Source organism: Lithobates pipiens, unplaced genomic scaffold (assembly GCF_037356315.1).
Source record: "Lithobates pipiens isolate NorthernLeopardFrog02 unplaced genomic scaffold, aLitPip1_a1.2 Scaffold_18, whole genome shotgun sequence".
In the NCBI taxonomy this organism is placed as follows: Eukaryota; Metazoa; Chordata; class Amphibia; order Anura; family Ranidae; genus Lithobates; species Lithobates pipiens.
The window spans coordinates 509,892,494-509,916,393 of record NW_027507758.1 but is presented as its reverse complement, the minus strand read 5'-3'; the positions used below and the strand labels follow the sequence as shown (position 1 = coordinate 509,916,393).

General features: G+C 41.2%; 1 protein-coding gene across 23 annotated transcripts in view; it reads left to right on the top strand.

The window, feature by feature from the left end:
- MYT1L (myelin transcription factor 1 like) overlaps nucleotides 1-23,900 on the top strand; it is a 629,697-nt gene that overhangs the window by 372,778 nt on the left and 233,019 nt on the right. For 21 of the 23 annotated variants that reach the window (XM_077488717.1, XM_077488713.1, XM_077488709.1 and 18 more), the window contains 2 exons: nucleotides 19,752-19,806; nucleotides 19,990-20,023. The exons of the other annotated variants lie outside the window; for them this stretch is intronic. In XM_077488717.1, the coding sequence (XP_077344843.1) occupies nucleotides 19,752-19,806; nucleotides 19,990-20,023 (89 nt within the window). The remainder of the gene's footprint in view (nucleotides 1-19,751; nucleotides 19,807-19,989; nucleotides 20,024-23,900) is intronic. 23 annotated transcript variants of the gene reach the window in all.

Genomic DNA, 23,900 nt, shown 5'->3' with positions numbered 1-23,900 from the left:
TTATGTGCTTAAACTTGTCAGTTAATCTGGAATTGTCTAAGAAGTAGGAGACATTGACATTGTACTCGAACAAAAAGTCCTTCAAAATTAGTCGGGTTCATGAAGGCACCAAACAGTTGGAATTTTTTTTTTTATACTTCTTGTCTGAATGTTTGAACAAAATTCTACAGACGTAAAAGCAGTATTGTTCTTTGAAAAGTTGAAGGGAAATTTAAAAGAGGAAGACCAGCAATAAGGTGGCTGCATACAGTCACAGAAAGTATGAACATGCCGATGCAATAACTGAAGATCCACACAGAAGATGCATCTTCTTTATTCTGATTATTGCTATCCATGTGGTTGCCAGAAGTTGACATTAACTGCACGAGCCTTAATAATTAAAAAAGAAAATTGTTTAGCTTTAATGTAAGAAAGAAAAGAAACCCCACTATGTACATCTATCTATCTGTCTATCTATCTATCTATCTATCTATCTATCTATCTATCTATCTATCTATCTATCTATCTATCTATCTATCTGTCTATCTATCTATGTATCTCGTTTGTATTGTGAGCTGGGCATAGGTAACAGGTACAAAACTCCCTGGGGTGAGTATACATTCAGGCACAGATACCAGTCCAATGGAGTAGTGGCAATCAGTTGTGTGTTTATTTGTGCTATTTACAAGTCTATTTACAAGTGCTGTAGTGTGGCGTAGATCCCCCCTGCTACAACCCCAGCATCCCTCTCCCCCCCTCCCTCCACACACACAGTGCTGCCGGCTTTCCTCCTTCTTACCTCCCCCTCCTATATATGTAAAACATAATTAAAAAATAATAATGAATAATTAAAAAAATTTAAAAATCAACTGCCCCACTGCACTACTGACACCAATCTCTGCTGTACTGACACCTTCCACTGCTCTACTGTCACCACCTTCTGCCCTACTGATGTACACCATCCACTGTCCTACTGACAATGTCCTCTGCCCTACAGACTGACACCATCCACTGTCCTACTGACAATGTCCTCTGCCCTACAGACTGACACCATCCACTGTCCTACTGACAACGTCCTCTGCCCTACTGACTGACACCAGTACTACCGACATGTGTGTTTGAACTTTGGGGTGCATAACCTAATGCAATAGGCTGCGCATGCCTATGCTGACTATCAGACATTGGAAGCCTAACAATCATCAGCCTGTACATACACAACTGGTTTTCTTTTTCACCAACCTTTCAGCTCTAACAGACAGTTCCCCAGGCTCAAGCACTGGCTGTATGTTCCAGATGAGTCTAAATTGCCACAGGGGAGAGGAGCAAAACCTGAATTGGACAGAGGATCAGTGATCTATAAACTGTATGAGAGGAGTCCTGTATGACAGGACTGCTTTCAGAAATAGAGGTGTTATTAGTTTATTTTTTATCAATTAACAAAGTGGAAAGTAAATGAACAGAAGGGAAATCCAAATCAATATTTGATGTAACCATCCTTTACCTTGAAAACAGTATCAGTTCTTCTAGATATACTTGCATACAGTTTCGGTAGGTAGGTTGTTCCAAACATAATGGAGAACTAACCACAGTCCTTCTGTGTACTGTATGTAGGCTACCTCAGATCCTACTGTCTCTTCATGTAATCCCAGACAAACTTGATGATGTTGAGATCAGGGCTCTGTGGGGATCAAACCATCACTTCCAGTACTCGTTTTTCTTTTATTTTCAGTTTCTTTCTTTTCTTCGTTATACTGAAGATAGTTCTTAATGACATTGGCTGTATGTCTGGGGTCATTGCCCTGCTGCAGAATACATTTGGGGCCAATCACACACCTCCCTGATGGTATGCCATAATGGATAAGTAGCTGCCTGTATTTCTCATCATTGAGAACACAATTGATCCTAAAAACCAAATCTCTAGCTCCATTTGCAGCAATGCAGCCGCAAACTTGAAAGGTACCTCCACCATGCTTCACTGTTTTGCAGTCACTTATTATTATACCGCTGTCCAGCCATTCATAAACAAACTGCCTTTTGCTAGAGCCAATTATTTTACATTTTGCCTCATCAGTGTAGAGCACCTTCTGCCATTTTTTTGCACCCCAGTTGCTATGTTTTTGTGCATGGAAACAAGGCTTGGCAACTCAATTATGCATGAAAACATAGGAACTGGGCTGCAGAAAAATGGCAGTAGGTTCTTCCACAGACAGAATAAAGGCTGGGCAAACTGCCCTCTCACCATTCCTGAATGAAGATTTGAGGCTTTGGGTTAATGGTAGAATAGGTAAATGTTGTCAGAGCAGGCTGTGTTGGGGTTGGCAGGAAACCACTGATAGCGATCGGTATGAGTGTCTCTGCACCTCTGGTTGCTGAAGGAAACTGTGTCCCTGGGTATCTGGCATTGCTATGTGAGATGTCACTAAAACCTCTGCCGCTGGTGCGAAATGGTCACTAGACTGCTGGGCATAGAAGAGCTGCGTCACCCCTGTCTCTATGGAGCAGCAGCAGTCAGAATGGCAGCACCTGACCAGCCTCTCAGATTTCCCCCGGGCCAAGGGAGCTAGCCTGCCAGTTACAGTCAACTTTATAGATTCTCCCAGAATCCTCTCATGCTCTAGCTTCAGCTGGAGCTGTAGTCTCAGGGCTGGTTCACTCTGAAGTAAGTGTTAGCTGAGGGACCACATGTCCCATGGTTCTCTGCTTTGGGGTCAGGAAAGGGCAGGAAGATGATACAATGATGTGTCCATGAATATAAGAAGAAAATTAACAGAAAATGTGTTTATTCAAGTATGTCACTTCTTCCCCATTACTTAGTAGCCCCCACACCTGGCTGCATTTGCAACACATTCAAACTAATGTGCTGAAAATGATTAACAAGTGCTCATGTGGTTTGGTATGACATTAAAATCATCCATGTGATTTAGCCTTAAGAATTTTTTGGATAGCGCCTTCTGTGCGCTTCATCAGAGTTCCAGTGTTCTACATGCAATGGCATTTCTAATAAAAGCACTGATTGATGTAGATACGAAATGTCTTTAAAAGAAGCCCATTAACCCAGAACACAAAAAGGAAGAGAGAGATTAACCTGATGCCGAACTAAGAAAAAATATGATTTTTAAAGTTAAAATTAGATTAATAAAAAATGTTAACAAAAAAACAAACAAACAACAAAACAAACATTAAATATACACCAATAAACTTGTCTAGTTCAAAATCAGGACCATGGACAGTGCATAACATATTGAAGATATTCATTTATTATAAGCCAGTTCTTTACATAAAAATAAAAATCTGGACGGGATTTATAAAGATAAAATAAAATAAAATAAGACTAAGACTTTTTTTTACTGTAAAACAAAGTAAAACAACAAAAATAATGCCTCAACCTTAAATAACTGAAAAAACTATCTTACCGTACAATATTAGCTTGTTCAGTTGTTGAAAGAGCTGTGTGAATTAGGTGTTACATCTGCAGTGGAAAAATCCAGGTGTAAGGAATGCATGAAAATTTTCCTGGTTTAATTGGGCAATATTATCAAATGTAATAATATCACTTGTTATGCTACTTTTAGATAGTAATGTCACAGCTTGACAAATTTTGACCCACTTTTCCTAAATATCAGGGCTGAACAGCAATGCCCATAAAAGCCAAAAGTTGTATAATCTTTTTCAAGCAGGAGCACATGTTTCTTAGCTTTTTAAAAGATGGCTATCTAGGACTGGCTCCTGAATTACATTGGGGGAGATTTACTAAAAGTAATAAACTGGTGTACACAGAATATGGCACAGCTGTGTATAGAAACCATTCAACTTCTAATTCCAGCTTGTTCAATTATGCTTTGACAATAAAACCCAGAAGATGATTGGTTGCTATGCATAGCTGCACCAGATTTTGTGTACACCACTTTTAGTAAATCCCCACCATTGGCTTTTTAATTGAAGTGTAAGTACAGCAAAAACTTTTTTAGTTTTGGATAGAGTAGGGAAGCATTGAAAGCCCTGCCATATTTTTTGCCATATTTCATCACAAAGATTTCCCTTCACTTCCTGTCCCTGATGAATAAACCGCAAATGGGAAATTTCCACAAAGTGAGGGGAATTCCTCTCTTCACTCATGGTCCCCAAAATAGACATTTGTGTAAAATGAGGCTCTGATGTGATTGGAATACTTCTGCTGTGAAGATTATACTCTTGATGTGATGGGGGCTTCTGAGGTGAAGGGAGGATTTCTGTTGTGAAGGTAAGTGCCCTGATATTATGGTGGGATTCTAAAGTGAAGGCAGGACTTTTGATGTGATAAGGAACCCCTGAAGTAAAAGGGGGACTTCTTATGTGGTGGGGCACTTCTGATGTGAAGGGAGGACTTTTCATGTAATTGAGAGCTTCTAATGTGAAGGGAGGACTTCTGCTGTGATGGGGGGCTTCTGATATGTAGGGAGGACTCCTGATGTGAAGGTAGATACTGGTGTGAAGGGGAGCCTTCTAGTGTAGTGGGGGATCTTCTGATGTGAAAGGAGGACTTATGATCTAATGGGGAGCTTCTGATGTGAATGGGGAGACTTCTGGTGTGATGGGAGGCTTATGATGTGAAGGGAGGACTTCTGGTGTGATGGGGGGGGGGGTTCTGATGTGAAGGGAGGACTTCTGGTGAGATGGGGGGGCTTCTGATGTGAAGGGGGGACTTCTGGTGTGATGGGAGGCTTATGATGTGAAGGGAGGAATTCTGGTGTGATGGGGGGGGGGGTTCTGATGTGAAGGGAGGACTTCTGGTGAGATGGGGGGGGGGCTTCTGATGTGAAGGGGGGACTTCTGGTGTGATGGGAGGCTTATGATGTGAAGGGGGGACTTCTGGTGTGATGGGGGGGGGGGGGGTTCTGATGTGAAGGGAGGACTTCTGGTGAGATGGGGGGCTTCTGATGTGAAGGGGGGACTTCTGGTGTGATGGGAGGCTTATGATGTGAAGGGGGGACTTCTGGTGTGATGGGGGGGGGGGTTCTGATGTGAAGGGAGGACTTCTGGTGAGATGGGGGGGCTTCTGATGTGAAGGGGGGACTTCTGGTGTGATGGGGCATGGATGGTTCTGATCTGAAGGACGGACTTCTGGTTGTTGAGGGGCTTGTATTGGGAAGGGAGAATTTCTGATGCGATGTGGGACTTCTGATCTGACGTTTTTTCATAGGGTGTGTTTATTCATTTGTTTAAATTTTATTCTTTCATTCTTAAAACAGTTTTTTTATTTGGCCTACAAGTATTTGTAAAATATACAATGTAGACCCCGCACTGCAAAGTTTGTAGACCCTTTTGTAGATCCACATCTAGAAATCCCTGGAAGCCTTGATCTCTGTTTGTATGATGGCACCTGTAGTTCCACTGAAGAGTAATATATTCCTTAGTTTGCTCGTAAACAAATGATGCTATTTTTAATTCCCCCAGACCAACCTTTTGCTTGAGAGGCAGAGTGAAAGAGTCCTTGTTTCCACTAGGATAACTGTGTTCTGCCTAAAACAGAATGACATTTTTGTGCCACTTTCCAAGTGCAATTATCCTTGGTTTCCTAGATGAGTCAGTACATGACCTTAAACTCCAGCAGGCATTAAATTCAGAATTACGTACGTATTTATTTTTATTATTTTTTAACATTACTATTTCAATTAGATGAGGAAAAAAAATCATTAATTTAAGAGTAGACAGTTTGGACAGGATTTCAAAACTGAACTTATTCTAATGATGGTGTTTTAATTGCCAAGTTGAAGTACAGTGATTTGCTTTTAATAGAATATTCAAGCAATTTGTGCTACAATAGGTTTGAATGTCTCTGATACTGATTTGGAGAGGTCATTACTGAATGTACATATATCGCACCCCATCCTCACTTCTTTAGGGGTTCAGCATACCGCCAGCAACTACTACTGAGAGTAAAAGCCCAGCTTGAATCCTCCACCCATTTGTATACCCTTTCCTCATGGACCTCCCCAACTTGGATATTCCCCCGTTTATACCCTCTCTTTCTCATGGACCACCCCTGCCCTGTATACATACCATACCTCTTTTTCAGCCTGGTCTGATGAAATCACATATATTTTTCCCTGGATGGGGAACAGCACCACATAATGGTACCCTGTGTGTCTATGATGGGTGGGTGGGGCGTTGACATCCTGAGATTACAGGAAAACAGTTGAATTAAACTGGGGGCCATTCAGCCTGAATCACAGCATCACAATGCCAAATATCGGGTAAGTAGAGCTGTATCCCTTCTTTCCATGAGATGCCGGGGGATCCATTTTGTTTCAAAGCCCAAAATGGAGTTAGGCTTTTAAGTGAAATTCCAGCCAAAACTTTTTTTCATTCTGGTGAGGGTGGGAAGGAGTTAGACTATCTGTCAAGTTTTTTTTTTTACTGTCTCCATATAAGAGTTTACCCCTACTTTCAATTGAAATGGCTACAGAAGATGTTAAGGCAATATAATGAGAGCAAAGACAGTAATATAAAAATGTGGATAATTATTGTTTTTTTCCAAAGCTTTCCACAATTTTAGTTGTATACATTCTGAGTACTGTATTCATATACAGGTTTGTATAGTGGTCATTTGTATTTTAGGAATATATTTATTATTCTATGCTTATTGGCTTATTGACTTTTGTGATATATATATATATATATATATATATATATATATATATATATATATATATATATATATATATATACAGTATATCACAAAAGGGAGTACACCCCTTACATTTTTGTAGATATTTTATTATATCTTTTCCTGTGACAACACTGAAGTAATGGCACTTTCAATGTAAAGTAGCGAGTGTACAGCTTGCATAACAGTGTAAATTTGCTGTCCCCTCAAAATAACTCAACACACAGGCATTAATGTCTAAACCACAAAATTGAGTACACCCCTAAGTGAAAATTGGGCCCAATTAGCCATTTTCCCTCTCCGGTGTCATGTGACTTGTTAGTGTTACAAGGTCTCAGGTGTGACTGGGGAGCAGTTGTGTTAAATTTGGTGTTATCGGTCTCATTCTCTTATACTGGTCACTGGGAGTTTAACATGGCACCTCTTGGCAAAGAACTCGATGAGGATCTGAAAAAAAGAATTGTTGCTCTATATAAAGATGGCCTAGGCTATAAGAAGAATGCCAAGACTCTGAAACTGAGTTGCATTAAAGTGGCCAAGACCATACATTGGTTTGACAGGACAGGTTCCACTCAGAACAGGCCATGCCATGGTCGACCAAAGGAGTTGAGTGCACGTGCTCAGTGTCATATCCGGAGGTTGTCTTTGGGAAATAGACATTTGAGTGCTGCCAGCATTGTAGCAGAGGTTAAAGAGTGGGAGGACAGTCTGTCAATGCTCAGACCATATGCTACACACTGCATCAAATTGGTCTGCATAACTGTTGCCCCAGAAGAAACAAAAAAGATGCCACTGCCCCCATCTATAGCTGGCCATCGCAGTAAGCAGCATTGGAAGGCTACATAAGATATAAATAGGTCTGAGGATAAATCCAAGGAAGAAAACCAAGCTTACTTACTGACCAGCTTGCAGACCTATTAAACCTGTCTAACAGTATGCGTTAAAAGCAAGGATTTAGTCTGCACACGTAAGCCACAGAGCCTTGCTATGGCACCCTGGTATCTGTGGTACCTAACACTAGCTTATAAGAGTCCCCACAGTGGAGGCACATGCATTCTGATGGATAGGTCAGGGCAGGTGGACTGAAGGGGAGCCACCCCTTCTTAAAGGTACAGGAGCACACTAAGCACCCAGCATGTAGCACACTGGCTGCAAAGGTGTCAGTGCTTTGCCTGAACAATATACATGACAGTGACACAAAAAACATGCCACTGCCCCCATCTATAGCTGGCCATCACAGTAAGCAGCATGGGAAGGCTACATAAGATATAAACAGGGCAGAGGATAAATCCAAGGGAAAAAAACAAGTTTACTTACCGATCAGCTCGCAGACAACCAATTAAACCTGTCTAACAGTATGCGTTAAAAGCAGGGATTTAGTCTGCACGCATTTGCAAATGCATGCGTAAGCTACAGAACCATGGCACCCTGCTATCTGTGGTACCTAACACTAACTTATAAGTGTTCCCAGAGTAGAGGCACATGACAGGTTTAATTGGTTGTCTGCAAGCTGGTTGGTAAGTAAGCTTGTTTTTTTCCCTTAGATTTATCCTTGGCCCTGTTTATGTCCCAGAAGGAAGCCTCTTCTAAAGATGATACACAAGAAAGCCCATAAACAGTTTGCTGAAGACAAGCAGGAATACCATGAATACCAACATGTATTGTGACATACTGAAGCAGAGCATGAGCCCCTCCGTTCGGAGACTGGGACGCAGGGCAGTATTCCAACATGATAATGACCCAAACACACCTCCAAGATGAATACTGCCTTGCTAAAGAAGCTAAAGGTGATGGACTGGCCAAGTGTCTCCAAATCTAAACCCTATTGAGCATCTGTGGGGCATCCTCAAATGGAAGGTGGAGAAGCACAAGGTCTCTAAGATCCACCAGCTCCATGATGTCTTCATGGAGAAGTGGAAGAGAACTCCACTGGTAACCTGTGAAGCTCTGGTGAACTCCATGCCCAAAAGGGTTAAGGCAATGCTGGAAAATAATGGTGGCCACACAACATATTGACACTTTGGGCCCGATTTGTACATTTTCACTTAGGGGTAAACTCACATTTGCTGCCAGCGGTTTAGACATTAATGGCTGTGTGTTGAGTTATTTTGAGGGGACAGCAAATGTACACTGTTATACAAGCTGAACACTCACTACTTTACATTGTAGTAAAGTGTAACTTCTTCAGTGTTGTCACATGAAAAGATATAATAAAATATTTTCAAATATATATATAAAGTATATACGCACACACTAATTAATAAATGCTAAAATCCAATATATGTCTCATATAAAAATCCTGTGCTAAGCACCATTGTGTGGGTGTCTGCCTTTTCTATTTGATTTGATTATCAATAATTGAACTGTCACAGAAAATATTACTCTGTATAAAATAATACAGAAGATGCAATAAATCTGTTCAAGATTATATATGCTGGAGGTATTTCATACAATATAATTACACACATAATAAACGACTGCATTGGATAAGATGTCATAGTATGTAGATACCTGCACACCTGAATAGATGCCATTCACAGCTATACTTATATGACCTGTACTGCTCATAATTACAGTGAGGGGAAAAAGTATTTGATCCCCTGCTGATTTTTATGTTTGCCCACTGACAAAGAAACAATCAGTCTATAATTTTAATGGTAGGCTCATTTTAACAGTGAGAGACAGAATAACAGCAAAAAAATCCAGAAAAAAAGTTATAAATTGATCTGCATTTTAATGAGCGAAATAAGTATTTGACCCCATTCACAAAACATGGCTTAGTACTTGGTGGCAAAACCCTTGCTGGCAATCAGAGGTCAGACGTATCTTGTAGAGATGTGTGCAAACCACCAGGTTTGCACACATCTCAGGAGGGATTTTGTCCCACTCTTTTGCAGATCCTCCCCAAGGCATTAAGATTTTGAGGCTGACGTTTGGTACCTCGAACCTTCAGCTCCCGCCACATATTTTCTATGGGATTAAGGTCTAGAGACTGGCTAGGCTACTCTAGGACCTTAATGTGCTTCTTCTTGACCCACTACTTTGTTGCTGTGACTGTGGGTTTTTGGTCATTGTCATGTTGGAATACCCATCCACTACCCATTTTCAATTCCCTGGCTCTGGGAAGTTGATTCTCACCCAACATTTTATGGTGCATGACCACTGTCCATCGTCTCTTTGATCCAGTGGAGTTGTCCTGTCTCTTTAACATAAAAACACCCCTAAAGCATAATGTTTCCATCTCTATGTTAGACGGTGGGGATGGTGTTCTTGGGGGTCATAGGCAGCATTCCGCCTCCTCCAAACACAGCGAGTTGAGTTGATTCCAAAGAGTTTGATTTTGGTCGCATCTGTCTTCAACACTTTCACCCAGTTCTCCTCTGAATCATTCAGATGTTCATTAGCAAACTTCAGACAGGCCTGTACATGTGCTTTCTTGAGCAGGGGGACCTTGCGAGTGCTGCGGGGTTTCAGTCCTTCACGGCATAGTGTGTTACCAATTGTTTTCTTGGTTACTATGGTCTATGGTCCCAGCTGTCTTGAGATCATTCACAAGATTCTCCCATGTAGTTCTGGGCTGATACAGTTCTCATAATCATTGAAACTCCACAAAGTGAGATCTTGCATGTAGCCCCAGACCGAGGAAGATTGACCGTTAATTTGTGTTTTGTGATTAATCACACCAACTGTTGTCACCCTCTCACCAAGCTGCTTGAAGGTGGTCTTGTCTTGTTGCCCATTCCAGCCTTGTGTAGGTCTAAAATCTTGTCCCTGACATCCTTGGACAGCTCTTTGGTCTTGGCCATGGTGGAAAGATTGAAATCTGATTGATTGATTGCATCTGTGGACAGGTGTCTTTTATACAAGTAACAAGCTGAGATTAGGAGCACCCCCTTTAAGAGAGTGCTCCTAATCTCAGCTCATTAACTGTATAGAAGACACCTGGGAGCCAGAAATCTTGCTGATTGATAGGGGATCAAATACTTATTTCACTCATTAAAATGCAAATCAATTTATAACTTTTTTGAAATGTGTTTTTCTGGATATTTTTGTTGTTATCTTGTCTCTCACTGTTAAAATAAACCTACCATTACAATTATAGACTGATCATTTTGTTGTCAGTGAGCAAACATCAGTACAAAATCAGCAGGGGATCAAATACGTTTTCCCTCACTGTAATACTAGCCAGTACATAATACAATATTGGCCTAAAAGTGTCAGTCCAGTTTTTCTGCTATGGTGTTGGATCTGCAAAAGCCTAGCTGATAACAAACAAAAAAGGCATGGCTACCCATAGCAAATTGTGTGACAAGATGAGCCCTGCATTGGACACCACTGCCAAAATTTTAGATTGTGGAAGGTACAAAGATAAAATCTCACTACAGGTGCATATGGGGAAGATATGGTTGTCAAAAGTTTTTTATCCTCCAATTAACTATACACAAGGCCAGAAGTGCTCGTAAATGCCTCCCTTATCTGATAATATGTCTGTCAATAGCCAGTTATTGCCTGTGGAAATGTCCACTATATAGTGAAAACCACAAAAAAGAAAATAAGAAACCACAAACTGCCCCCCAAAGATCTGTACTTAGTAGACAGGCTGACTCTGAGTTCCTGTGCCACAGTTTCAATGCCATGCCAAAGTTCCTGTTGGTGAGAAGTTCCATTCCAGGCTGGTCGGACAACAGTTGCAGGATACACCCATGACTACTGATCTTGTCCACAGGTCTACTACATAAAGACAAACACCGCATCATCCTCAGGAGCCCTGCAACTGGAGTTTGCTGCAAAATTTATTTGGAGGAATCTCTATTAATAACATTATATATATATAATGGCTAGTCTTTTTCCAATATAGTAAACAATAAAAAAGCATTGGTTGTCAAATACCACCAATAGAAAGCTCTATAATCTCAAACATGTCATGAAATTCATTCAGGTACAGTGTTGTGACAGAGTAATGCTCAGTAAAAGTAAATGGCCTGGTAAGGAAAGGGGTATTACAAAGTGGTACTCAATTGGTTAAAAGTTCAGTGTCCTGAGAGTCAACAGAGCTGACAGTTATCATATTATCCCAAGCAGTAACTCTCCTCTTACACAAGGCTAAATTAGAAAGCATCAGAGCCTGGAACTGGATTTAGTTACCCTGAGCAGGTGCTACTATCACCATTCAGCGTCAATCACCGTGCCTTGAAGATTATACGAGTATTTCATTTTTTTTGTGTGGCTAGAGGTGCATTGAAGCTGACTATATAGGGTGTAAATGAGGAGGTTTATTATAGAGGAAATCACCAAATGTAAGCCCTGAGTAGTTTATCCTACATTATCAGAAGCTTTTTTGAAAAAAAGCTGAAAGGTTTGTGAATGTGAACTCTGATTAAATGAAAGCTGCATTTTAACTCCTATTATCTGCACAATGAGATTCTCACCTTGCTAAAGAATTTTTTTCGGTTTGGCATCTGACAGTCCTATTTTATACCCTGTGCGCGGTGACTGCTTGTGTTCAATAATTCTGTGATATTTGTGCCTTCTTATGTGGCAGTGGTTAGAGTGTTTTCTTACTGTGTAAGAAAAGAAAAGCCATGACTGATATTCATTGTTTGGGAATATTTCATCCACATGGAATCTGTTTCAACAAAATTTTGGGAGAGAGTCAAAATTGCAGCAATACTGTAACATCCACCTTATATTCAGTATATTATGTAGTTAAACTCATATTTCAGCTATTGATTTCATTGACTGATGCTATATACACTATATTACCAAAAGTATTGGGACTCCTGCACATGAACTTTAATGGCATCCCAGTCTTAGTCCGTAGGGTTCAATATTAAGTTGGCCCACCCTTTGCAGATATAACAGCTTCAACTCTTCTGGGAAAGCTGTCCACAAGGTTTAGGAGCGTGTCAATGGAAATTTCTGACCATTATTCCAGAATTGCATTTGTGAGGTCAGGCCTGATGTTGATGAGAAGGACTGACTCACAGTCTCTGCTCTAATTTATCCCAAAGGTGTCCTCCACACCCTAAATTCCCTCATCCATGTCTGTCATGGCTATCCCAAGCTGGCTACAAAACTGGAATTACACTTTTTGCAACACCTGTAATATAGATGCATTGCAATTAGCTACTCCCAATAAATATACTTGGGCTGTTTTACTAAAAGCAAATAAGCTTTTCACTTTGCAAGGTAAGTTGCGTTATGCAAGGTATTTTTCCCCAGAGCTTAGTGAATGGGGTGAAGTTTAATTTTTCCAAGAATACCCAATCATGTAAAAGGAGAAAAGGATAAACAACATGTTTGCTTGCACACAAGTGAATGATTGAAGTCAGCAGGACATCTCCTTATTCACTAAAGGAAATAAATTCCCATGCAAAGTAAACAGCCTATTTCCCTTTAGTAAATCAACCCCATCACATTAATTTTGATTTACATTATAAAAAGCACTGACACTGAAATACCACCTATGGAATTGCTCATAGCAGCTTTGCCTCTATGACTGGGTCCCCATGTCCCAACAGCTATTTCTGTGAGCATATGCCCAGTGAGGAAGGACTCTGAGACATGGTATCTTATGAGTTATGTCTTAGGTCCTCAATTATATATACAGCATTAACAGTATATACACCAATATACTGTCAGAAACCATGAAACAGATGAAGACAGAAAATGCAGTAAAAATTCACACCTTTTAATAAAATGGTACAACTGGTAAACATAGTCAAAATATATCCAGGGTTTGGTAGCCAAATCGGGTAGTCAGAACAAGCCAGGAAATCAGGAAGCCAGAGATCAGCGTAGTCAGAGGCAGCAGACAGGATCAGGAATCAGTAGGGATGTCAGCCAGGCAAGTCTTCAACAGGAACACAGCAGAGAGTCTCTAGATATGTTGACCAATTGATGAAATGAACCAGGCAGCTTAAATAGCCAGAAGGAGCTGGCTGTGAGCACAGAGACAGAAGGGCTGAGAGCCCAGCCCTGACACTACCCCCCTCCTCAAGGATCCCTCCCCCTCAGAGAACCACCAGGCTTGAGGTGAAAATGTCTATGGAAAACACGGAGGAGGACAGGAGCATGTACATCCGAGGATGAGACCCAAGAGCGTTCCTCTGGACCGTACCCTTTCCAATGAACCAGGTACTATATGCACCCACTGAGCCTATGAGAGTCAATGATTGATTGTATATCATACTCCTCATGGTTCTCGACCTACACCGGGTGGTAATGTGGTATCGAGGAGGTGAAGCGGTTGCACACCAAAGGTTTTAATAAGGAGACATGGAAAACATTTCAAATATGCATGTTAGCAGGAAGGTCTAATGCCTAAGCATCTGGGTTGATCCTACGTAGAATATGGAAAGGCCCAATAAATTGTGGTGCCTGTTTCAGTGAGGGAACATGAGTCAGAGGTTATTAGATGACAGCCAGACCCTCTCCCCAACCTGGTAAGAATAAGCAGGTAAGCATCGGCAGTCAGCATGGAGTATGTACCTCTCACTGGCACGTTGCAAGGACTCCTGAACCTGCACCTAAGCTGAACGAAGATCGCAGAGATGTTGTTATGGTGGTCAGAAATATAGCAGCGTAGAAACTGCTCCAAGGCTTGATTGGCTCGTTTTGCAGCCCCAGGAAAGCTGAATTCTTAACTGTGCACAAAAAGTTCCCTGAAACCTGGGGACAAACTGGCTACCCCTGTCAGAGATAATAACTTTGGGTAGCCCATGTAACCGGAAGATCTCCTAAGCAAAAATGGATGCCAGTTCTTTAGATGTGGGCAACTTCTTTAGTGGAATACAGTGTGACATTTTCAAGAACCGGTCCACCACCATAAGAATAACTGTGTTGCCTTGGGAGTTGGGTAACTCCAAAATCAAATCTCCTTCTAAGAGATAAACGTTTAGCCTCAGACAAGAATGTGAGATTCTTATGGTCAATCAAAATGAGGACAGGCACAGAGGTACCTTTGAGGAGATGCCTCCATTCTTTAAAAGCTAAAAAGATAGCTAACAATTCTCTGACCCAATCTCGTAATGTAATTGCATTCTGCAGGAGACAATTTCTTATAAAAGTAGCCACAAGGATGCATAGCGCTCTCAGAGGTAGAACGTTGAGACAGAAGGGTGTCCACTTCAGTCTTGGATGCATCAACCTCAAGAACGAAGGGTAGGACCAGGATGTGCCAACACAGGAGCTAAAACAAAGGCAGCCTTGAGAGACTCAAAGGCTTTAATGGAATCCGGAGAACAATTCTGTGTTTTACTGTCCTTTCTGGCCATATCAGTCAGGGGTTTGACCAGAGAGGAGAAATTCTAAATAATTTTTTCCGATAATAATTGGCAAAGTCAAGAAAATGTTGTAACAGACATAGACCTATGGGTCAAGTCCACTCTAGAACTGCAGATAATTTCCCTTGGTCCTTCGAAAAACCAGCATTAAAAATGTTATAACCCAGAAAGTTACCTTGTTCATGGTGGAACTCGCACTCCTCCAACTTACAATACATCTGTTTGGTGTCTCTCTATAGATTTAGAATATATGAGAATATTGTTGAGATAAACCACCTGACATTGGTGCAACATATCTCAGAAGTCATCGTTGATAAACTCCTGGAAAACTGCAGGAGCATTGCAAAGACCAAACACCATTATGAGGTATTCGTAATGTCTTGTCCAATTTTCTATTCATTGCCCTCCTTGATCCTCACAAGATTGTATGCCCCTCTCAGATCATGCTTCGTGAAAAGCGTGGCTCCCTTGAGGTGGACAAATAATTCCATAAGCAACAGAATTGGGTAGGCATTCTTAATCGTGATGGGATTGAGACCCATATAATCGATACAAGGTCTCGGTTCACCACTCTTCTTTTTCACAAAGAAGAAGCCAGCACCAGAAGGAGACAAGGATTTGCAGATGAACCCTCAAGAAAGTGCATCAGCAACATAATCCTCCATAGCTTTATCCTCCAAGACAGACAAAGGGTAAACCTGGCCACAGGAGCCATAGCACTAGGTTGAAGGTCAATTGCACAATCATACAACTGGTGTGGAGGCAAACTACCAGCTTGACCCTTGTCAAAGACATCGCTAAATTTGTGGTACTCCTCTGGCAAGGAGGAAAGGGAAGAGGTGCACAAGACCTTAGCCACTTTCCCAAAACATGTCTTACTGCATCGTGGCGATCAAGAAAGAACCAAAGCATGAAGTCAATCAAAAGAGGGGTTGTGCCAATGTAACCAAGGATAACCAACAACCACCGGATAATGATAAGAAAATGATTTGAAATTGGATTATCTCATGGTGAAGAGCCCCTACGGCCATGGTCAATGTAGCAGTCTCATGAGTCACATGGGCAAAATGTAGAGGTCTTCCATTAATAGCCTCAATGGCAAATGGAGTGGCACGAAGCTGCAGTGTAATTGATTGTTCAGACACAAAGGCACTGTCTATGAGCAGGCCTGCAGTCCCAGAGTCGATTAAAGCCTGTGTATCGATGGACGACTCAGACCACGCAAGGGTAACCGAAACTAGAGGATATCCTTCAAGGTAACTGGGGACGTAAAAATGCCACCCCTACAGGACCTCAGGTGCAATCGTTTCCCGGAAGGCTAGGATAAGACTTCAATAAGTGACCTACCTGGCCACAATAAATGCACAATCTCAAATCTCTCCCTCCTCTTAAATGCCCTTTCATCCACAGAGAGACGTGTGAAGCTCAACTGCATGGGTTATATTTCACTGGCAGACCCGATACCAGGAGGCATTGAAGTTGAGGGAGGCAATGGTGGGACTGCAAAGCTCGGAGCCAAACGTACAGGATGGGCTCCTTAAAGGAAGGTCTCCCTCGGAGTCTGGAGTCAATGAGAATGGCAAACATGATCAACTTCTCCAGATCTTTAGGTATGCCTAGGCTACTATCTCTTCTTTGATGTTATCTGAGAGACCATGAGAAAAAGCAGCTATGAGGGCCTCATTGTTCCAAGCAACCTTTGCTGCCAGAATACGCAATTCAATGGCGTAATCGGCAACAGTTCTCATACTTTGTTTGATGGACATGAGGGTCTTGGCAGCAGAAGTGGAGTGTGTGGCAATGTCAAATACCCTTTTAAAGGAAGCCATAAACTCTGGGTAACTCAGGACAATGGGTTTTTGCATTTCTCATAGAGGGTTTGCCCAGGCTAAGGTTCTATCAGAAAGCAAAGAAATGATGAAGCCTACTTTGCTTCTGTCTGTGGGGAACACCTAGGGCAGCATCTCAAAGTATATCCCAACCTGGTTCAAAAACCCTCTGCATTGAACTGGATTGCCCCTAAATCGCTAGGGAAGCGGAGCAGAACCAGACATACTTCTTACAGAGGTAATATTCGAGGCGGGTGCTTGCAAAGAGACAGCCACAGTGGGAGGATCCAGGTGAGCAGTGTGAATCAGGAGCATCTGTAACGCTATGGCAAACTGATCCATGCGGAGAGCCTTCTCATTCAACCTGGAAAAAATATTACCACTATGTGTATTGCCTGCATCTTCTGAATTCATGGCTTTCGCCTATTGTCAGAAATCATGAAACAGACAGAGACAGAAAATGAGTAAAAATCACACCTTTTAATAAAATGGTACAACTGGTAAACATAGTCAAAACAAAGCCAGGGTTTTGGTAGCCAAGTATATAGGATAATATATGTGGAAAATAATATCCAGTAGGAATACAGGATATAACATATACATCTGGATAATATGCCAGCTGTATGTGTTAATAAGAATATAAATCAATAAAGTGTTCCATCAACATAAATAAGCAACAAACTGTAGGTGAGCGCTTCTCCATGAGCCACAGGTTTCGGAGCTAGCTAAAGGGTGTGTGTTATATATAATAAATCTCATTATTGCTAGTGCTCTCTTTTCACCAGCATGTCTTTTTCATGTATTCCTCATTTGCCGGCATCCTTTGTCCATCCCCAATGCTTATTCTTCCCTTCTCTATCACCCAAGCCCAACTTTTAGTATCTGTACTCCTCATCTATCACTGCCCATTCTTTTTTGCCAAAACTGGTCCTCCACCACCTTTGCTCACTATCAACCTTCTGTAACCCTCACCTATCACCCAGTGTCTACTCTCTATTGTACTGCATCATCTATTCTCCCTCTCCACCACCTCAATCTCTGCTGAATCACCTTTTTCTCCCTCTACCACTTGTACCCTTTTCCATCCCCTGTGCTCACCTTCTACCACCTATACAGTTCCTTCATCACCACTGTCTTTATCTCTCCTCCATTACTTGTTCTCTCCCCTCACCCCTACACCCCTCCTGCATCATCTGTGGCCTACCCCAACTGCCAGTATCCCTTTCCAATTACCTTTCCCTACCTTTTGTCACATTTTGTCACCCTTTTCTATAACCTTAATTTCTTACCAGTGCCTACCCTCTACCACCCGTACCATTCCTTCTTTATTGGTGCCTACCCTCTATCATCTGTAACCCTCCTTTTTTAGTGTCTACCCTCTACCACCTTGCCCCTTCTTCTTAATCAGTGGCAATTTTCTACCATCTGTACATCTCTTTCTTTATCGGTGCCTACCTATACTATCTGTACCCCTCCCTTTTCATCAGTGCCTACCCTCTGCCACCTGTACCAATCTTTATCTATTGCCTACCCTTTACCCTTTACCACATGTAACCCTTCTTCTTTATTGGTTCCTACCCTCTACCAGCTGTAACCCTCCTTTTTTAGTGTCTACCCTCTACCACTTGTGCCCCTTCTTCTCTATCAATGCCTATTTTCTACCATCTGTTCTTCTCTTCCATTTTCAGTGCCTATCTCTTCTATCTGTACCCCTTCATCTTTATCAGTGCCTATCCTCTGCCACTTGTACCTCTTTTTATTTATTAGTGCCTACCATTTACCACCTGTAACCCTTCTTCTTTATCAGTGCCTACCCTCTGCTATCTGTAAAATTGTTTTATCAATACCCCTCCTTTTTTATTTGTGCCTACCCTTTTCCACCTGTACCCCTTCTTCTTCATCAGCGCCTACCCTTTACCCTCTACCAGCTGTAACCCTTCTTTTATAGTATCTACCATCTACTACCTATGCCCCTCCTTCTTTATCAATTCCTATCCTCTACCATCTGTACATCTCTTTCTTTATCAGTGCCTAACCTCTACTATCTGTACCCCTTCTTCTTTATCAGTACCACCTGTAGCTCTTCTTCTTTATCTGTGCCTACCCTCTACTATCTGTAACTCTGCTTTATCAGTATCCCTCCTTTATCTATGCCTACTCTTTACCAACTAAACCCCTTCTTCTTTATCAGTGCCTACCCTTTACTACCTGTACCCCTTCTTCTTTATCGGTGCCTACCCTCTACTATCTGTACCCTTCCTTCTTTATCAGTGCCTACCCTCTTCCATCTGTACACTGCCTTATTTATTAGTGCCTACCCTTTAATCCTTCCTCCATCACCTATATCTCTCTCCTACATGGTTTCTGCCCGCTATACCTCCTTATCTCTCCTAACTTTTTCCCACATTACTCCTTTGGGTTCAATACTCTTCTACAGACCTGCTAACATTTACAATACAAATGATATATAGGAACATTAATATTATATATAGTATTATTATTATTATTATTATACAGGATTTATATGGCGCCGACAATTTGCAGCGCATTAGATAATCTTTAAACTAGAGGTGTCTGCATCACAAGAGATTAATATTGAACATTATTAAAAACAAAGCAGCAGTGTACTCTTTTGTGTTAGCTTGATTTCCTATCATACTTCTGGGTTAATTGTCCATATGGGTAAAAAAATGCTATGAAATATAATCAATACATTTCATAATGTAATAAAATCCATACACATCTATGACTCAGTATGACCAACTATTGCATATGAAAAAGAAAAATCTTCACGGTTTGAATCACAGCACTGACAAGTGTGAAAATGTAAAGAATTCATTGGTATTCCATATAATTCATTGTTATTCCATATAATTACTGAGCTTATCGCCTCACGTAAAGAAATCCTTGTTCTAAAATAGAAAAGATTGTGTGACAGTCTGCAGCAGACAGAGCATTGATAGTCTGTGCATGAAGGATAAGAGCATTCACTGCCTGCTAATCTATTCCCAGATGGAGGTGGATACAGACGAGAAACGGCATCGCACGCGCTCCAAAGGTGTTCGAGGTACGTTCCGTGCTTCACTAAATCACTCAGGGCCTCCACTCAGCAATGACCTTCATCCTGTAGAATCTCTTTCCGCAATTCATTCTGACCCTTCCTTTTTGCATAACCTTTTGGGTAATTTTCTATATCAGAGGGATACTTATGATAGATGATAAATTTTTATATTTTCCATTCTCTCTACAGTTCCTGTGGAACCAGCCATACAAGAGCTGTTCAGGTTAGTGCTCACAGTGTAAAATACATCCCATTAGCAATTTAGAAAATTCAGGCCTTTTAATGGGCATAATGCACTTTCAAGTTCACCGGTGCCTTACTCATGCCCTGATGCATTGATTAAATTAATTCTCCTGAGGCTTGCTAATAAAATAGATTTGGCATCACCTCCCTCTTCTTTTTTAATGCCACTTGTTTGATTTGTGTCTTTCTGTCTTTTTTGCCCTCCATCTAAATAAAGGCAGATATACAGATATTTTTGAATCACCTGTCTGCACTTTAATACAGGTACATGCACCCATCTAACTCACATGTCTACACTTTAATAGGGATTTAGGCACTCTGCTAATTCATCTGTGTGTGCTGATCTAATTCACTGTCTGCACTTCAATTAAGTTACAGACACCCATCCAACTCACCTGTCTGCATTTTAATTAAGCTAGGCTACATTCACACCAGCGATTAGGGCTAGTGTGAATAGTAGCATCAGGAATCAGAATTTCCTGATGCGGCCTCGTTCACTACTGCTCACTATAATGACGGATTGCCAGAGGCTACAGCTATTCGCTGCTGTAGACACAGCCAGCGGTTAGCTGCGGTGATTGCTGCAGGATGCATTTTATGTGCATCCAGCAGCAATTACCTTGGGTGATTGCTGGCTGTGCAGAGATCCATAAGAATCTTCTGTCACCGGCGACCTGCAAGTATAGTGAACTGGGCCAACGACCTCACCTAGCCGCTGAAAGACACATCAGGAACTGCCGCTACAATTTACACCAGCCTTAATGGCCAGTGTGAATGCAGCCTTTAATAGGCACCCATCTAACTCATTAATTACACTTTAATTTAGGTATGAGCACCCATCTAACTGACATGTCTGACATTAATGTGTTGTTAAACACAAAAACAAATATTTCATTTTTTGCTGTTTATCCTTAAATGTGGTGGCGGCATCTGTTTACTTCTTTAAACTTTTTTTAAAATGTATTTTTACCTGGTGATCTGGTAACACACTTCCTGTCTCAGGGTGCCTCCATTCTGGACAGGGGAGCAAGGAAAGTGTTAGATACACTAATAAATCAAGATGGACTTGACTAGCAAATTAAAGCTGAACCCCGACTAACACTTTTTAAGCAGTTATAGCAACTTTTTTTGGGGAGGCAGTGGGATAAATGTTTTAAATAAATGAATAAAAGCTGAACATTTTAAATACCCCTAGCAATGTTAAATGATTTGCATCAACACCCTAACTGCAACTTTTGGAGAGCTTGTTCTGTCTAAAGAAAGCTAAAAAATAACAGACTTACTGGCTAGATAAACAAGTTAAAAAAAAAAAAAAGAAGAAAAAAAACACCACATCTAAAGACTAGTGAGTTGAAAAAATAATAATGTTTTTTGGTTTAATAACCCTTTAAATTCAAGTACAGGCACTTGACCTGTCTGGACTAGCCCTCATCTAACTCATCTGTCTGCAAATTAATTCAGGTACAGACACTCATCTGTCTGCACTTGTCTGACCTATCTTCCGGGTACAAACACTTATCTAACTCACCTGGCTGCACTTGTTTGACCTTTAATTCAGGTACAGACACCTATCTAACTCACCTGTCTCTGGTTTAATTCTGGTACAGACACCCATCTAACTCACCCAATCGATTTTTAATTAAGATGCAGACACCTATCTAAGCCCCCTGTCTGACCTTTAATTAAGGAACAGACACCCGTATATCTCACCTGTCTGCACTTTAATTCAGGTACAGTACAGACACTCATCTGACTCACCTGTCTCTGCTTTAATTCAGGTACAGATACTCATCTAATTCACCTGTCTGCACTTTAATTCAGGTACAGACACTCAACTAACTCACTTGCCTCTAATGTAATTCAGGTACAGACACCCATCCAACTCACCTGTCTGCTCTTTAAATCAGGCACAGACACCTAAATAACTTACCTGTCTGTCCTTTAATTCAGATACAGACACCCATCTAACTTACCTATCTGTCTGTGCTTATATTCAGGTGCAGCCATCCATCTAACTTATCTGTCTGCACTTTAATTCAGACACAAACAGCCATCTAACTTACTTGTGTGTGCTTTAATTTAGATACAGGCACACAGCTAACTTACCTGTCTGCGCTTTAATTCAGGCACAGACCCCTATCTAACTTATCTGTCCTTTAATTCAGATATAGACACCCATCTAACTCACTTGTCTGCACTTTAATTCAGGTACAGACACTCATCTAACTCCCCTGTCTCTAGTATAATTCAGATACAGACACCCATCTAACTCACTTGTCTGCACTTTAATTCAGGCACATACACCTATCTAATTCACCTGTCTCTAGTATAATTCATGCACAGACACCCATCTAACTCACCTGTCTGCCTTTTAATTCAGGTACAGGCACCCATCTAACTCACCTGCCTACACTTTAGTATGGATTTAGGACCCATCCAATTCACCTGTCTGTGCTTTCATTTAGGTGCAGGCACCCATCTAAGTCACCTGTTTGCACATTAATATGAGTTTAGGCACCCATCTAAGTCACCTGTCTGCCTTTTCATTTAGGTTTAGGCTTCCATCTAACTCATCTCTCTGCACTTTTGGCTTAGGCATCTAACTCATTGAGGTAGAGTACACATGAATGCAGGTTTAGACACCCATCTAACTCTCACACACACAACACATCTAACTCACTTGTCTGCTGTTTTATCCAGATTTAGGAGCTCATCTTTCTCACTGTCTACACTTTAATCCAGATTTAAGCACCTATCTAGGGAACCTTGAATTCAGATACAGGCATGCACTTGATTTACTGTTTGCACTTTAATTCAAGTATAGACATTCACCCTTATTCATTTTGATGATCCTACTGCCCACAGTCCCCTTGTAAGCAACACTAAGCTTGCCCAGCTGGCTGGTTTGTGCAGTTTTGGTGTACTGAAGCCTGTATTTTACTGTTGTACTTGGATAGTCATATGTTATATAAGATTCACAAGCTGGCAGAGGCGGACTGATACTTGGGCCACTCGGGCACTGCCCGAGGGCCCCATGCAACAAGGGGGCCCCATCAGCGTTGCCAGCCTCAGTAAAACCAGGGAGAGTATGTAAAAATTTGTGTTTTTTTTTACATCTGTCTCTGAAATGTCCCTTACCGACATCCTTTTGGTCTAAAAATCCTGAGATTATAGCTGCCCCACCTCTCTAGTACCTTCTCAGCCAATAGAAACATGTCTGTGTATACTGTGTGATTGTATACTGTGTGTGTGTGTTTGTGTCTACTGTGTGGCCCCATAATCTCTGATTGCCTGGGGGCCCCATAATCTCCTATTGCCCAGGGGCCCCATGAGTTGTCAGTCCGCCCCTGCAAGCAGGTGAAGATGCAGGTGAAATTTGAATTTCCTCTTATATATATTTGAAAACCAGGAAGCTGTGGAAAGCTGGGGTTTAACTGCAAAACTCCCTTTGACGTTATTTAATTTCATGTCTGTAACATTAAATGGAATGACTGTAATTCTGCCATCTTTTAAATAGGACCAGTCATTCTCAGGATACATGCACAGCACTAGTAAAGCCTTTTCACTGTACATGAGCATTGTTCTGTAGCTAAATTAAGGAAGATTGTTATGTATCCCTTGATAGGTAAAATAATATGTTTAAATAGAATAATTGTGGAATAATTTGAAGGGATATAAAGTATCACCTTAGTCATCTGTCTTCAACTAGAACAGAGGATACATCCCTTTAAAATACTTCTCTGCATCTACCAGAAAAAGAAACATACCTTAAAATCAATTGTCTGCATCTAGTGCAGGAATCCAGAACATCCATCTAACTCACCTGTCTTCAGCTACCACAGTCAGAACAATGCTTC